The 15,217-nt window shown below is 47.2% G+C and overlaps 7 protein-coding genes across 7 annotated transcripts; 3 read left to right on the top strand and 4 right to left on the bottom strand.

Annotated features, from left to right (window-relative positions):
- Positions 1-1,451: 1,451 nt before the first annotated feature.
- N7517_005096 (Zn(II)2Cys6 transcription factor domain-containing protein) lies at positions 1,452-2,874 on the top strand (the record flags this gene model as incomplete). Its single annotated transcript, XM_056722826.1, has 5 exons — positions 1,452-1,511; positions 1,586-2,143; positions 2,212-2,376; positions 2,427-2,801; positions 2,854-2,874. 5 exons carry the CDS (start codon positions 1,452-1,454, stop codon positions 2,872-2,874), a joined length of 1,179 nt encoding a protein of 392 aa, XP_056579076.1.
- Positions 2,875-3,975: 1,101 nt separating this feature from the next.
- Positions 3,976-5,202, bottom strand: N7517_005095 (ankyrin repeat domain-containing protein; the record flags this gene model as incomplete). Its single annotated transcript, XM_056722825.1, has 1 exon — positions 3,976-5,202. One exon carries the CDS (start codon positions 5,200-5,202, stop codon positions 3,976-3,978), a length of 1,227 nt encoding a protein of 408 aa, XP_056579075.1.
- A 1,299-nt stretch (positions 5,203-6,501) lies between these two features.
- Positions 6,502-7,922, bottom strand: N7517_005094 (uncharacterized protein; the record flags this gene model as incomplete). Its single annotated transcript, XM_056722824.1, has 2 exons — positions 6,502-7,694; positions 7,751-7,922. 2 exons carry the CDS (start codon positions 7,920-7,922, stop codon positions 6,502-6,504), a joined length of 1,365 nt encoding a protein of 454 aa, XP_056579074.1.
- Positions 7,923-8,058: 136 nt separating this feature from the next.
- On the bottom strand, positions 8,059-8,445 carry N7517_005093 (uncharacterized protein; the record flags this gene model as incomplete). The annotated part of the gene is made up of 2 exons (XM_056722823.1): positions 8,059-8,088; positions 8,260-8,445. 2 exons carry the CDS (start codon positions 8,443-8,445, stop codon positions 8,059-8,061), a joined length of 216 nt encoding a protein of 71 aa, XP_056579073.1.
- Positions 8,446-8,779: 334 nt separating this feature from the next.
- N7517_005092 (putative chromatin remodeling complex subunit (Arp8)) lies at positions 8,780-11,112 on the bottom strand (the record flags this gene model as incomplete). Its single annotated transcript, XM_056722822.1, has 4 exons — positions 8,780-10,411; positions 10,464-10,863; positions 10,927-11,005; positions 11,073-11,112. The coding sequence occupies 4 exons, from the start codon at positions 11,110-11,112 to the stop codon at positions 8,780-8,782; spliced, it is 2,151 nt and encodes a 716-aa protein (XP_056579072.1).
- Positions 11,113-11,562: 450 nt separating this feature from the next.
- Positions 11,563-12,496, top strand: N7517_005091 (ADP-ribosylation factor family protein). Its single transcript, XM_056722821.1, has 5 exons — positions 11,563-11,664; positions 11,759-11,797; positions 11,880-11,963; positions 12,018-12,341; positions 12,402-12,496. The coding sequence occupies exons 1-5, from the start codon at positions 11,590-11,592 to the stop codon at positions 12,426-12,428; spliced, it is 549 nt and encodes a 182-aa protein (XP_056579071.1). The 5' UTR covers positions 11,563-11,589; the 3' UTR covers positions 12,429-12,496.
- Positions 12,497-12,940: 444 nt separating this feature from the next.
- On the top strand, positions 12,941-14,510 carry N7517_005090 (zinc-dependent alcohol dehydrogenase; the record flags this gene model as incomplete). The annotated part of the gene is made up of 9 exons (XM_056722820.1): positions 12,941-13,178; positions 13,248-13,299; positions 13,372-13,453; positions 13,514-13,535; positions 13,601-13,681; positions 13,736-13,829; positions 13,891-13,941; positions 14,012-14,265; positions 14,326-14,510. The coding sequence occupies 9 exons, from the start codon at positions 12,941-12,943 to the stop codon at positions 14,508-14,510; spliced, it is 1,059 nt and encodes a 352-aa protein (XP_056579070.1).
- Positions 14,511-15,217: the final 707 nt, after the last annotated feature.

Raw genomic sequence — 15,217 nt, 5'->3', positions numbered from 1 at the left:
CTATTCCGATCCAACTCTAAGGACAATTGGGTTCCTGCAGTAGCCTGTCCTGATGTTATCTGAGCCACTCACAGCCCAGCCACTTCCCATGTGGTTACCCCGAAAGTCTTGGCACTGACCGTTGGGGTCCCATCGACCTGGCCCGTGGGGCCTGCTGTGCCCCCCATAGGGCCGCCACCAGGGCCAAACTCCAGGGCCCACGGGCGCCAATCAGCTCCCTGTTCACTGGCACACTGGGAGTTCCCCAGATTTGATGGGATCTCAATGTTAACCACAATTTATTATAAAGTAGATCCCGAGAACCGGAAGATATTGCGATCATTATTTGTCAATTCTGTTGTAAATCAATCCATACATGATCGTTTTGGGCTTTGATCAACTATTATATATATGCTGTAGGAAACGTTCGGCAGTACACAATGTTGGCCTTCCTCGCTCTATTTCAGCTACTTAAATCTGGCCAGGAGATAGAAAACAACAAAAACTACCGAGACTATGATGCTTGGTAGAATCAATTACACGTTGATTGGTACTAAAATGCCCAATAGTTGTCTAGTCGAAAGCGGCTGATCCATTCCGGACATGTAGTCAATGAATTCGCATCATGACAGCTGTATCTCGAGATAATTTGACTAACATAAAGGGAAAAAAGACAGATGGTTGAAAACACTACATAAATTGACTACCTAAGATAATCCCAGGTTACTAAACCCCAGTTTACCAATTGCCGATCCCAACACGAGCTTGATGCGAGCTGCCTAACTTGTCTAAAGTTCTTAACCAGTAACAGCCTCTAAGCCCATCGCATGGAAGTATGAGATACTGTATGTGACGATGTAGGCTTCCCTAATCTAGCCTGTACGGTCGTTCTAGAGAAGGAAGTCTGTTCCGTTATAGATGGCGGGAGCCCGTGCTTTAAGTTTTAATGGTCTATGCCATTTTTGCGAGATCAAAAGACTAGAATAGTTTTAGCTCCCCTTCAAAAGAGTGAGAAGTTTGATCCGAGAACACCATGGATTATCCACCGAACAGCAATCGAATTATCGGCAGCGACCGTTTGGGTCAGTTCGAATAATATTCCATCCAACCCCTTCACGATCTTTCAACGAAGGTTGTAAACTCATGCCTATTTGTCACATTCATTTCCAAACTTCCCTTAGCACTCACCAGAAGCTGTCGACAAATAGTAGTACATAGAGGACGCGATATGCAGCCTGCACATGATGCTCCCTTTTGGGTTTAGCCGGGGTCCGTTACGGCCCCACCATTTTAAAGTTATCTCCAGGGCTGAAACTTGGAAGCGTGCGAGGCTGACAACAATACTCATGCAGAAGACATAGAAGAACACATAGTGAACAATAGTGACTGCTGTTATCACCTCTTCACTAGTAGGAAAATAATTGGTGGAACCCAAGTGCGCACTTCCACTACATCGTCCAGCCCAGTTGTCAATGGTTGGTGTGCCGGGGCGTTCGAAAGCATGCCGTACCTGCCGCCGACGCAAAAAGGGCGTAAGTACATGTATTTATCCAATTATTCCAATACTCAATCTATCTTGAAAGAATGGGACTAATCACGGGAGTAGTGTGATCTACAACAGCCCTCTTGTGGCCAATGCAGGAAGTCTAGCATCCCGTGCGAGGGATATGCCGAGGGTCTGACCATATACCGCTACTATGACCCTGGCCATAAGGGAGAAGTTCCTTCTTCTGGTAGTCTTTGTGGAACTCAAAGCCGCCTTCCCATCGAGGCTAGTCCGAACTATCCGTCTTTATCGGCTATGCTGGCTACCTCTGTCACTCTTTCTCAAACCGCCCACGAGTCTTGTCTCGAAGGGAACTTTTGGACATCGTATATGCCAAATGGTCACTCTTTTTCTCTTTTTAGCCAGACCCAGCGAGATCTAGGTGGCTCCATCAGTGTACTTCGAGATATCCTACTGGAAAAGAGCATCCTACGTACGGCTCTCGGTGCAATGGCACTCACGACTGCGGCAAATAAAGTCAGCAGCCAATATTGGATGAGACAGCAAGGAACAAATCTGCATGTGAGTGCCTTACGGCAGATGCGAAAAGCACTAAGCTCCCCAAGGAAGCCTGGTCTCGAACTTCTCGGTGCTGCACGAGTATTCAGTCTCTACGAGGTAGATCTTATTCGACCTCCGCTACTGAGAGGCAAAACTTGTTTGAAATTGGCTGCTGGCTAATATAGTTTATCCAGGCCCTCTATGGGGGTGATTGCCGGAACCAGGAAGCGCAATCCCGCAACTGGATGATTCACCATTCTGGAGATCTTGCGCTGATCCTTTCCAATTCACCATCATTCTACGCTACCGGTCCAGCTCATAGACTGTTTGTTGATGGGCGACTCAACCATGTATTTGAACTGTATCTCGACGATATGAGGCAATGCTGATCTATGAACAGGCACAATTTGCACTCAAGGAACGAAAGAAGCATGTTTTCAGTGAGCCAATGTGGATGACTGATCCTTGGATTCATCACCCAAAAACACGCAAAGACCTATTGGTAGACATTCTCCTGGAACTCCCCTCGATATACGAGGGCATTGACAACATGAATATTCAGCCAGACTCTCCAGCAAAGTTGAGGCAGCGTTTGATCCTCAAGGAAATGGGTTTCGCCGTTATGGAGAAATTATACCACTGGAGCTCAAAGTTTGCTATCACAGTGGCCTGTATAGGGCCGAAGTGGCAGCTCCCTATCAACATGACGACAGATGAAATTGCGGACACCCATATAATGACAATCTACTGGGCATCGAGTATCATCGCCTACAGTGTCTGTCACGCCATTTCCGATGGGAATTGTGATACTTTCGGTCTTGATCCAGAGAACTGTTGTCGCAGTATAATACGCTGTGTGCCGTCATTCCTACACCCATCTACCGGTGCCTTTCGTCAACACCTCGTCCCTTTCCCATTAGTAGTAGCAGCTCGACACCTCAAATCAATCTACCCACCGAAATTACAAGAAGAGAGAGATTATCTCCGATCATTATGTGAGAATCCGGGGTTTACACCAATGCACCAGTTCATGTCAAGCATGCAACCACAAATTTTGAGTGGGCTAAAGAAAGCATGACGAGATAGTTACAATTGAAGGCTAGATGCTTATTACATGTAGTTAGCACTCTTTATCTCAAGTTCGTTTGCATGTTATCCTATATATTCTCCTTTTTGGATAAACCATTCGCAATCATTGCTAAAAAAGGAAATACTACCCATCGAACAAGAATTGAGATTCCACATAACTTCGGTCCACTCAAGTGCTATCTAACAATATGACCCAATTCTTCAGATGATTTATATGCCTTTTACTATGATCAAAGAGGGGGCCAACTCGCTGCAGATGGAAAATGGCCCACTGGTCACATCTAGAGGGCATAGGCTAGGAAATGCAACTAAGAAGTACATCCTCAGCGCGACGACACCACTACTTACAGAAAAGTGCAATTGTCTTCAACCGCCACCATTATTAATTCGGGACGTTGCTTAGGATTAATTATCGGAACCTACGTGAGAGCCCAGAAAGAGAGGAGGGAGAGAGTTGTATTGGAGAGGAGCGAACTAAACTCTGCCTGCCCCTCACAATACGGCCTTAACGACGATATCTTCTATATGCTTTTTGACAGAGAAAAATACCATGTTTTCCGCGAGATAATCTGCTCCCGAGGAATCTCTTTGGCTTGCCCAGATCTCTGTATTTGAACGGCATGGCCTGATTGAACCACTCAATGTCTTTTTCGCCCACTGCAGCGATCAAGGTATCGTCGACATTGTGCAGAAGCCAGATCTGTCTCTCTTTGTGGATCAAAATGCAGAGTTCGTCACTAAGAGGTTCGAATCCCATGCTTCGCAACTGTGAAATGATTGTTTTGTACTATTTTTATTTCAGCTTTCTCTGATATGAGTCAAATTTTCCAATGGTATTTGAGGTTCCATCTCCCAAGTAATCAACATCCAGTGAAGATATCATATGGTGTTTGACCGTGCATATCGGGGTAATTAATATCAACTTTCCCGGTATCCAGGAGTGCTGCCATGACTTGCACTTCACCACACATTGCCGCATGGTGAAATGGGGTCAGGCCGTTGTGATCCTTAGAACCAGGATTAACATCATCCAATGGGAGGAGGAATTTCACTGGCTCCTTTTCCACTGAAGCGGCATGCGACAATGGTGTTCGGCCGCACTCGTCTGGCAAGTCAACGTCAAATTTCCGGGTATCCAGAAGTATCTTCATCATCTCCACATTACCATAACTTGCAGCATAAGTAAATGGGCTTCTGCCATCATAATCGGTGGCTTCGACGCTGATGTTATTTCTTGCGAGAAGCGATTTGTCGGGGTTTGGGGGTTCTTGATTCGCTGCACTGACGATGAAAGATGCTTTGCCGTCTGTTTCCCACTCCATTTCAGAAGAATGGCTTGCCACTTCCAATAATAATTTGACCAAGCCCATGTTGTTGTCTCGGGTAGCGATGATAAGCAAGGATTCTTCATTGGGGTCAAACCTTTGCGAAAATTGTAGTAGACACAGCCTGACCATATCCTCGTGGCCCCCTCGGGCAGCAGCAATCAAACTGAAAGGACTCAGCTCCACGCGAGTGTCTTCCAGTAGAATCCGAACTAGCTCATGATTCCCGTCGTAAAGAGCTTGGTTGATGGGGATATGGAAGGTATCATATTCACCCAATTTATGTGTTGTTTTGTAGATGAAATATGAACTTGGCTTTTGCGGATCAAGGTCTGGTTGGGCAAGAAGGAACTTTACAATATCCGTATGCCGCTGGATTGTGGCGCCCACGATCGCGGTACACTTATCGTCTGTTGGGTATGGTGTGTTGTTGATAATTGTTGGATCATGCTTGAGGAGAGATTTAACCATATTGAGGTGTCCATGGATTGCCACGATGCTCAATGGCACAGGGTCATTCACGCTGAGCAGGATATCGGCCCCCATGATAAGCATCGCAGAAGCCAGGCCTTCGTTTCCCCTTTCACATGCCCATCTCAAATTGGAGTCAAGCTCGAACGACTTTGCTCGGCTGTAAAGCCTCTTTTGGAGAATGGCAAGCATAGAGGAATGACATCTCATCAAGGCAGAGACATCGGCTTGCGTGGGGAGGTGTTCCTCGATCATAAGTATGAGCTTGACTGGAAGGTCCAGCAGCCCCATTTTGGAAATCAATAAAAAGAATCCACTATATGCGGGTGTCGAGGCAGACCGTTGTGGTTGTGGCGAGCGTGTGCTACTAACTGCAAGAAAGAAGAAACAAGTGACGGAACTTCGGTCGAGCACAGGATACCGCTTTCGTTGAAGAGGAGACTTGACTTGCATACACTCTGTGAAGATGGGTTGTGAGACGAACCGTTGCTGTTGTGAGGAGCGTGTGTTATCAACTGCGAGGAAGAAGAAGAGAGACAAATGATAGTGCTTCGGTATAGCATGAGACACCAGCTTCGACGAAGAGGAGACTTGGCAGAAGCAAAAGATAAGACAAGCGCAGTGTAAAGATAAAGATAAAGTGAAAGTGAGATGAGAAGACCACTGAGTGAAGTTTGAAAGGGAAGCAAAGACCGAGCTTGTGACCGCAGTGTGCTTGTAGGGAAGATGATGACCTGAGATCCCAAGGTATGGATACTCGGGCTCTGGTCCGACATTTCAACGATACGTATCGAGAAGTGCTATTCTTATTTATCTTATTATATTGAAAATATATACTAACCAAGTGTAACTGTGTAAGGCGAGTAGGCCAGTTGGCGAGAAGAGAAGGGAACAGTGAAAATGATAGCAAAATAAGTAATAAGAATGAAATATCCCTATTCATTCGCGTATGTAGGTATAGAGCAATGATTACGCTATGTAATAGTACATTTACGTTTAAGCGTAAGAGAAAGGCACTCGACCACCTGTGAGTAACAGGAGATAAATTTGATAGATGACGGCAGAATACTCGTAGCGGTAAAAGGATTCAGCGAATGAGAAGACCAGAAAACAGTCAGTTAGAATGACGGACCAAGAGAGGGCGACAAGACTGAGTATAAAAATCAACGTCGAGTGATCATCCTGGCATGTCTACTCCGTGCTCTTATTCACGCTTCTTTTTGCTATAACACAAATGAAAATTTATATAAAAGAGATCTCTAAAAATACCCCCAAAAAGAATTAATTCAAAAGACATAACGTCCCTTGTATCATCTTGGCCCAGGTAAATTATTAGTCGTTCGTTAAGAACAGAGGTCACATACGCAGCCGACGACTCTGACTCTTGTATTCGATGATACAAACTATATCTACAAATGCATGAGGCGATTAATTGTATACATAATAACTACGTTGATTAACGATTGACTATATGTAACGCCATTTTCCATTGCTCAGACGCCAGACCCATGGGAAACTACCTAGGCAGAAACTTCGAGATTGTAATGTTCAAAAAAAGATCCATAATACATAATAGACAGCCGCGAGTATCTACTCGTCATCGCTCATGCGAGTATCGTCATCGGCTGGCTTCTCTGACTCCTCGTTCTCCAATGGGTGTTCCTCTTCTTGAGCAACAGGCTCGGGTGGCATATTGCTTGCAAACTTCGGATCGATGCGCAGACGGGTCAAAGCACGCTTGTAGATTTCAGCATCGTTGGGGTCACGCATCATCACATGCATCTGGTCAACCCGTTCCTCGGTCTCTTCCTGTTGGGTGGAAGTGGGAGCGAGACCAGCGTGAGCAATGGTGCGGGCACGCTCTGGCTTAAGGCGGGCCTTGCCTAAGATTGGATAGTAGTAAGCGGCCAATTGTCTGCTGTCGCCATTCTTGGGTTTGTAGAGCGTCAAAGCGATGTCCTTTTGCTCAGTGTTGAAGACCTGAGCACTGGTGGCGTAAGTGCGAACGCGATCATAGCGGTGGAACTTGTGGCCGTCGGCGCTCTCGTTGGTGTAGAGGTCTTCGCTGTCGCGGTTTGGGTTAGACAGGCTCATGCTTGTGTCAATGTTCTTAACAGAGTGGGGCTTCTCTGGAAGGAAGAGCTGGTAATCGTAAGGGATTGGGCCAGGGTGGGCGTAAAGAGCAGGGTTCGTGTGGTGAAGATTCAGCTTAGATTCATGCTCCTGGCAAACGCGCTGCTCGGGCGCAACTGGTTGCAGAATACCAACATCCATACGCTTGTCCCTCTTGCCTGCGACGGCTGCCAAAGGCGCCTTATCAAACTTGAATTGAAGGTAGCCACCGGGGTCTGGGAACCCTTCCAGGTCGGGCATCACAGGGAAGAAACCGACTGGCTTCAGCTTCGGGTTTTCAGGGTGAACTGGATTAGCCCAGGCGTCGAGTTCTGCCTTTGTGGCAGGAAGACCACGGATGTGGCTATCAGTGTCGTCTCCAGTGTGCTTGCTCTGGGGGTAGGCGATATCGAATCCTTTTTGGATGAACTTCTTAACATGCTTCGGGTCATCCACAGGAGGCTTTCCTTTCTTCGCAGTGCGTGATTGTGTTTTAATAGGTGCGGGTCGGGAGCCATCTCCGGCACTACGGTCGACACCGATGTGCTGTGTACGGCGGAGGAAACTGACATTGGTATTCCTTGGGGCAGGGTTTCGGAGTTGCTCAATAGTCATGAGAAGGGGAAGGTCAGCGGGGTCCATGGGCTGAGGATTCTCGGGTGCCATAATAGCTGGTGGAGATGTTAGTTGCAGTCATACAATTGCAGGAGATTCTGCGTTGACATACCACTCTCGTCGCCCAAATGTAACCCCGGAATACCGACCAGGTCAATTGGCATTCCACCTTCGGCATCGACTTCAATGTTGGGTTCCTCACGGCGTGCCAGGTTTGACGCGAAACCGGGGGTGAGGAAGCGACTCAAGCCCTCGTGTGGGATATCGAGGAACTTGGGGGGCATGTCCGGGGAGGGAGATCATTGCGATAGCGAAGAGACGCAATGTACTCCTGGTGAAAGCCACCTGATGACTGGCCCTCTTTAGATTTGGAAGACATACTGTCGTCTTATTTTCTCGCGCGGTTGGTTGACTGGGCGATTAATTGCGCATCAGCAACTCGGCGTACGTCTGGACTGAGGGGGACGGAAGCTCACTGTAATAGACTGGAATAGACTGGGATGAACTGGGATATTGTCGCCTCAATGTTGGCAGCTAAAAATGGCAGTGCAACTATACAGAAGCCAGTTAGTACAAGAGCCCGATTCAGAATGGATGCGAGGGAATTGGTCGCAAACTTACCGTGAGGGAATCAATGGCTTGGATAAAGACAAGGACGGCGATAGGGAGGAAAAGTGACAGTAATATCAGATTCCGTGGGTCGGCTCGCCAGTAGAAAAGTCTTATCCAGACTGACCACGAATGGAGCTGGAGGAATTGGCAAAAGCTGTCATACAGACCAACACCGGAGCTGAGCCTGAGGACCATTATTCTGCCTTTATTCACCGCTTATCTATTGTGTTGGAGGGATACGCGTGGAAATACAGAGGTGATCACGTGTAAGGACGGTAAGTATGGAAAGGACAATGTTGGAAACAAAGAAGTGCGTGCACTTATCCAACCTCGGCCTTGGAGGACAGCAGCTCACATCTAATCCCACGCTTTTCGGATTGGCCTTCTGGCTCATCTAATACCAACTGTGTATTCAAGGTATTCCATTGTATTAGAAAAAAATATTGAAATTCCTTTTGAAAGTGACCAAAAACATGCAACTCCCACGCCGAATTCTCATAATACCATAAATGAATCGCCTAAAGTACAATCAGTAGGCCCACATGCACTTGTACGCCATCAGCCGGGGACCAAGTCGATCATACTCCAGTCTTCCGATCCAACTGTCGTTTGTACCGCTCAGTTTGCCGAAAATGCTGGCTCCCTTCCACACAACGACCTGGGGATCGAGATCTCTAGGCGGTGTCCCGATCATGATCTCCTTTGAGAAGCCAGGGCGGAGAGCCTGCAGTCGCTCTTCCAGGAAGAGATGGAATCCGCTAGTCAAACTACCGCCACCGACGACCATGATACCACCGATGAAATCCCGCATCTTCTTATCGTCTGAGCGAGCCGCGTGGGCAATGGAGGTCAGGATAGCGTTGTCCAAACCGAACACAGGCATGATATCATCTCTATCTTCCACCGCAGGTGGACGCGGAGCCTGAGCTGCAGCGGCCGTGGCAGCGGGTGTGCTTGTTCCTCCTGCTTGAGGGGTCCCTGTGTTCTCCGGCCCTGGAGAACCAGCGACAGAAGATCGAGGTGTACCCTCCAAATCTTGGACTTTGCTTAAAGCATTAGGATGTTGTGGGCGGCCTGGTGTGGCCTGAACGTCCGGCGCCGCCGAGTGAGACTCGCCATTTGTCTTGCCTTGAGACGGCAGGGGAGGGGCCATGGCGGTCAAAATCTCTGACTGGGCCGCAGAAGTAGGATCATTAGGTGATCCATCGTAGATGTCAACCGAACGATCGATCAAGGTCCGTCTACCAGTGATTTTGTCAGAGTTGTCGAAAATATCAGGCTCAAAAACACCCATTGGCGCAAGGTGAACTTCGTCAAAAGCCTTGAAAGTATACTTTCGTGTGTCTTGGCCTGCCACACGAAGGTGGAAGTCAAAGACTTGTGGAGAAACACTGGCTTCGTTCATGGTGCAGATGTTCTTCTTAAGCTCTTCGGCTAGAAGGAAGTCGTGTCTACGCCGTAGGTTGATATCGGCATAGGGGAAATGATCGTGCAGCATCATCTTGACGAATGTTTCGGTCACGTCTTGACCACCATACTTCAGGTTCACTCGGGAGTTCTCGATACACATGCCTTCCTCTACACAACAGATCGAAGTCTTCTGCGCTCCGATATCGACAACACATGCCGAGGTGAAGCCGGCACCAAAGGTGGCTGCCAGACTCTCTTGGATGAAACACACCCGAGCGAACGCAAATTCTCGCATCAACATATCCAAGACTTGGGTGACATAGGACTTGTCGTAAAGATCCGGGATGACGAACACACACGAATACTGAGTCCAATCCTTCTTGCTCGTCAAGTGCAGTTGATTCTTGATCGCATCTTCCACGATCAATGAAATATCCAGAAATAGTGCCCTCTTGCTTGTATAGTCCTTCTCGTTGCACCAACCATTCTGGATTGGCCAATACAGCTTGTATCGAGGCTTTGAAGAATCCGGTACCCGCAGAGCCGGCTTTCCGACAATATACTCTGGCGGGGGATTAGAGAGCTCGGTCCATTCAGCACGCATTGGATCATTGTGTTCAGAGATAATTTCTGGCACGGTCCTGCGGTTATAGTTAACAACCATCTCCTTAGAGTTTGGAAGCATTCTTCGCTTGTTCTGTCGCATGTGCACCTTCAAATCCGCAGACATCCGGTTGAAATGAGACGACCACTATCAGAAGAATTAGTACAAGCCCATCTCAATGAAACTACACTAGACATACTTCAGATCCAAAGGCCTTTTCGGGCTCCATTTCAGAGCCATCCTCATGTTTAAACCTCTTGGGCTTAGGTTCACCATGGTCTTCGGATTCGTTGGTGGTTGCTTTCCTCGCAATTACCATTGGCAAGGTTTTCGGCAGTGCGTCGCTGGCAAGTCCAATCCGGAGGTTCTGACTGCCCATATGGATGATAATAACCTTGGAGCCAGCCATCTCGGCTGGGGTCTCCTCCGCATCCTCCATGTGGGTATCGCCATCTGCTTCACCCTCGCCTTCCGCGGTCTCGGTCTTGGCCATAGCGAGGGCACGGTCGTGATCCTTCGCTTTCTTGGTCATCTTTGTCCTTGCTTCCTCGTTTTGGAGTCGGAACGCGAGGTTTTGATCGTCTCGTTTGAGGTAGTCGCTACATAGCGCAATCAGCATTCAAGTTCTCAACTGCGGCAGATATCGGCCTGTGTATGCGTACGTGTAGTAGTTCTTCTGGTTGATTGCTGGGATCTGCGGCCAGCTGGATAATTCCATGTTATTGTCGGTCCGCTCCAGGCCTATGTCAAGTGTTAGCTGCTCTGTCGTTGACGGATATATTCCACCAGTTCGGTCGGATGATCTTACCCTCATCGCGGAGGGCCTTGCCCGACTTCTTTCCAACCATGATTGGTATCGGTCTGTGGTCGGCTGTCTTCAATTAAGACTAATCGCGGCAAATCTAGGGAGTGCGCCGGAGGTAACTGCAGTTCCCTAATTGTACATCAGATAGTGAGTGGTAGTCGCGTAGAATGCGATAAAAGTGATCAAGACAAAAATATGACAAAGGGAAAAAGACAATGGGGTTTTCTAAATGAGGAGAGCTCAATCCCGCAAGATGATGATCCCCCGATTGACCGCCCACACCGCACAGGCCGATCGGCCAAAGAACATCCAATGCGGTTGCCACCAGTGCCTTCTTCTCTTTCACCTCTCTATCTCATCTACGTGTACCATAACCCCATAGCGAGTTTGTCTCCTTTCACTCGATCCATACGACCTACGCGCCCCTCAACTTATCATCCTCGGCTCCATACTTGCCCCGACAACCTTTGAACTGAAGGACAACAACAGTGAACGCGCCCACTGATTAATCATACACACCATGGGAGGTTCACTATCGCGTATCTGGTCCCTGCTCTGGTCCAAGAAGGAGATCCGGATCCTGATTCTAGGACTTGTACGTTGTGTCTCACTGCATCCCACGCGGGGAAAGCAGGATCTCATTAGTGTGACCAGGACTGAAACTAACTAACGTTATTTCGTGGATTTAGGATAACGCTGGAAAGACTACTTTGCTGTACAGACTCAAGGTAAGATATTATGACTTTCTGGCTTTGGTTTCCTGGCGCATTTAAGTGTGAGTTTCGTGGAGCTAACACCTTGCGCCCACAGATTGGTGAGGTCGTCACCACGATACCTACAATCGGGTTCAACGTCGAATCGGTCACATATAAGAATCTCAATCTTAACGTCTGGGTATGTTTTACCCACCTCGAACTTTGGGTCATAATTAACATCCCTGGATTGTAGGATCTTGGAGGCCAAACTTCTATCCGCCCATACTGGCGATGCTACTACGCCAACACGGCCGCTGTGGTCTTCGTCATCGACTCCACAGATATTGAGCGGTTAGGGACTGCAGCAGATGAATTAGCAGCCATGTTGAATGAAGAGGAACTTCACGACGCGGCATTGCTGGTGTTTGCCAACAAACAGGATCAACCTGGCGCCAAGGGTGCAGGCGAAATCTCAGAGGCTTTGAAGCTGGGAGAGCTGCGGGACCGAAACTGGAGTATTGTCGCTTGCTCTGCCATCGATGGCAAGGGTATTAATGAGGGAATGGATTGGCTGGTGGTTCGTTTCTCTCCCTCAACTTAATCTGGTTCCTCAAACTAACTATCCCTCTACTCGCAGCAAACAATCCAGTCCGAGAATGCATGATTTTCTGGCGTTTTCTATGTCGGGTTTAGAATTTCATCTTTGATACCTTGGTGTTCGAGTTTCTTGCACGACTCGGAGTCCTTCTGCATTCGGAGTGCTGTGCCACTTCTTCCCTTCGACTCTGCCTAGCAGAGTCCTTGTCTTATATTCCTTCATGATTTCCGATGTCAGACCTCCGGCTTACACATAATTGTTTAATTAAATTGTTGACACTGAACTGTGTAAAAGAGAAGTGTCCGATTTATTCCCGAGTTCGTAATTATTCGTATTGATATCTTCATCTTCGTCTCTAACCTGCCTAAACTGCCTAACCTGCCCCTAAATTCGACACCTTTCCAATTGTATCTTGGCATCTGCTAATTGTTTCTGCTTATCTTTGCATCCTTCCACCCCCGCATCTACGATACGAATGCCGTTTATCGGATCAGACCTCAACTACCGAACTATTTAAGCCAAGTGTCCTAAAGATTCACTGACTTTCTCCAATTGATCTTAAATATTCATAGAGTAACATGTCGGTCCCAATCCCCCCAATTCAAATCGCTGCTGTTATCGCCCCCAAAACTACTTCCGTCTCCGCAAAGGTGGGGATCAAGAGCAATCGCCCCGTGCCAATTCCTGGAAAAGGCGAAATCCTTGTCAAGCTCGAGTTTTCTGGAGTATGTCACTCGGATATTCACAGCATCCGCGGTGACACGCCTATGTTGACTGATGTCGCGGGTCATGAAGGTATTGGCAAAGTAGTCAAAGGTAAGAACTATCGCTACATCAGGTTGAACACAGTCCAGATCATATACTAACATTGATCGTTACACTTAGTGGGACCGGAGGTCGACGAGAAACAATGGATGGGAACCCGAGTTGGTATCAGGTCTGTCTCCTTCATCCCCAATTGGTCGTCTGGTTGAAGTTATATTGACGCTGAACCCATTTCCACTATTAGATGGCTCTACAGCTCTTGTCGCCAGTGTGAAATTTGCGAAGTCAACCATACCGTATGCCCGTATCAGAAGAATGCTGGTGCAGTAAGTTGTTGATCACCCCAATCATGTCATTGTTTCCGTTACTGATTGCATGGTTTGCAGAATGTGCCTGGAACTTTCCAGCGTAAGTCTTCTATCTTTCAGTGCGATCATCCAGTCCATTGGAACACCTCTAATACCATGCCTCAGAGTATATTGTCAGCCCAGCACTCCATGTAACAAAGATTCCGGAGCAGCTTTCACCAGATAGTGCCGCGCCTCTTTTGTGTGGTATGTTTTTCCCATTGGCATTTTGCCAGCACAAAGGCTAATCACTATCCCCAGCTGGAATTGCTATGTACTCTTCCATCATGAAGACCAAGACTCGCCCGGGAAACTATCTTGCCATCCTCGGTGCTGGAGGTGGCCTTGGTCATATGTACATTTCCCCAATTTTCGGTGACTGGAAGCTTTGTTTTCTAACAATATACTCCTTACAGGGGAATTCAAATTGCCGCTAAAAAGGGCCTTAAGGTTATTGCGATTGACAGGTATGTGACGATTCAAGTTGAGCATTTTCTGTCATCTTCATAGCAAACTAACCTAATGGTGCTTCTAAAGTGGAGAGAAGAAAAAGCAACTATGCCTTTCGCTTGGGGCCACAGAATTCCTGGACTACCGCGAAGTTGACATCGTCCAGGCAGTCAAAGATAAGACAACATTTGGTGTACACGCTGTCATCTGTACCGCCAACAGCGAGCGAGCATATGAACAAAGTATGCATATGTTGCGTCCTTTTGGCACGCTGGTCTGCGTCGGTATTCCCAACAAGCCATTCAACCTTCCAGCTACACCATTCGATATGATTGTCAAAGGTGAGTTTCTCTGGCAATTATGCAATTCAACACATGATTTGGTCTGACCAACTGATACAGGTCTCACTATTGTCGGAAACTCCGCAGGAACAGCGGATGAGATGGATGAGATGATGGCTATGGCCGTGGCTGGCGATGTGAAGGCGCATATTGACGTCTTTGAGTTGGACGATATCAATGATGTGTTGGACCGCCTGGAGCGCTCGGAGATTGATGGCAGAGTGGTCTTGAGAATCCCCCAGTAGGTGCAGCGTACTTTAGGGCTCCAAAATAGTATATTTGCCTTGATAGCAAAGAAAATACTACTACTTCTAGACTTAAGGTACTATTTTATTTGTAGAATTAGAGGTGCCTTCCAACTAATAATCAAAGACAAAAAAAGAAGACAAAAAAAGATAAAGCAATTCAAGGAAAGGCAAAACCTTTCTACCAGTTCCACGTCTTTAGAAGCCGAGGAGAAATTACATTCGATAAATTGTTATACTATAACTGACCGTGAAATTTATATATAACCGACCAAACCCGACACATTATATTAATATGCCAATCATAGCCGTTGAATTGAAAGATATGCCCCATTCTATGTGGAATCTCCTGATATCTTCCTGGCAGATGTAATGATTGCCTGATTGGACACATAACTGGGAGACCTGATCTTGCCTAGAAGCATTGATCTGCCTTGGGGGTTTTCTCTTGTGCTCTAATTAGGGCTAGGTCAAAATCACTCTGTCGACCCAGATGATAGCAATCTTGGCGTTGACTTTCTTTGGTATTATCATTTGATATCTTGCCAATAGTTTATTGTGGTTTCTTTGCTATTCGTTTTAGTGATACCCTCAACCTCATCTTGGACTCCTGCTGCTGCAATCCGTCAAGTCCAAGGACCCGCTAACCCCTCTAACTTTTATTCGCACGTTTCGATAGTCTAAACCTGACAATGAACTAATCTCCT

Source organism: Penicillium concentricum, assembly GCF_028827145.1.
Source record: "Penicillium concentricum strain IBT 3081 chromosome Unknown utg000002l_segment0_segment0, whole genome shotgun sequence".
NCBI lineage: Eukaryota > Fungi > Ascomycota > Eurotiomycetes > Eurotiales > Aspergillaceae > Penicillium > Penicillium concentricum.
This window is presented reverse-complemented; position numbering and strand designations above follow the sequence as displayed.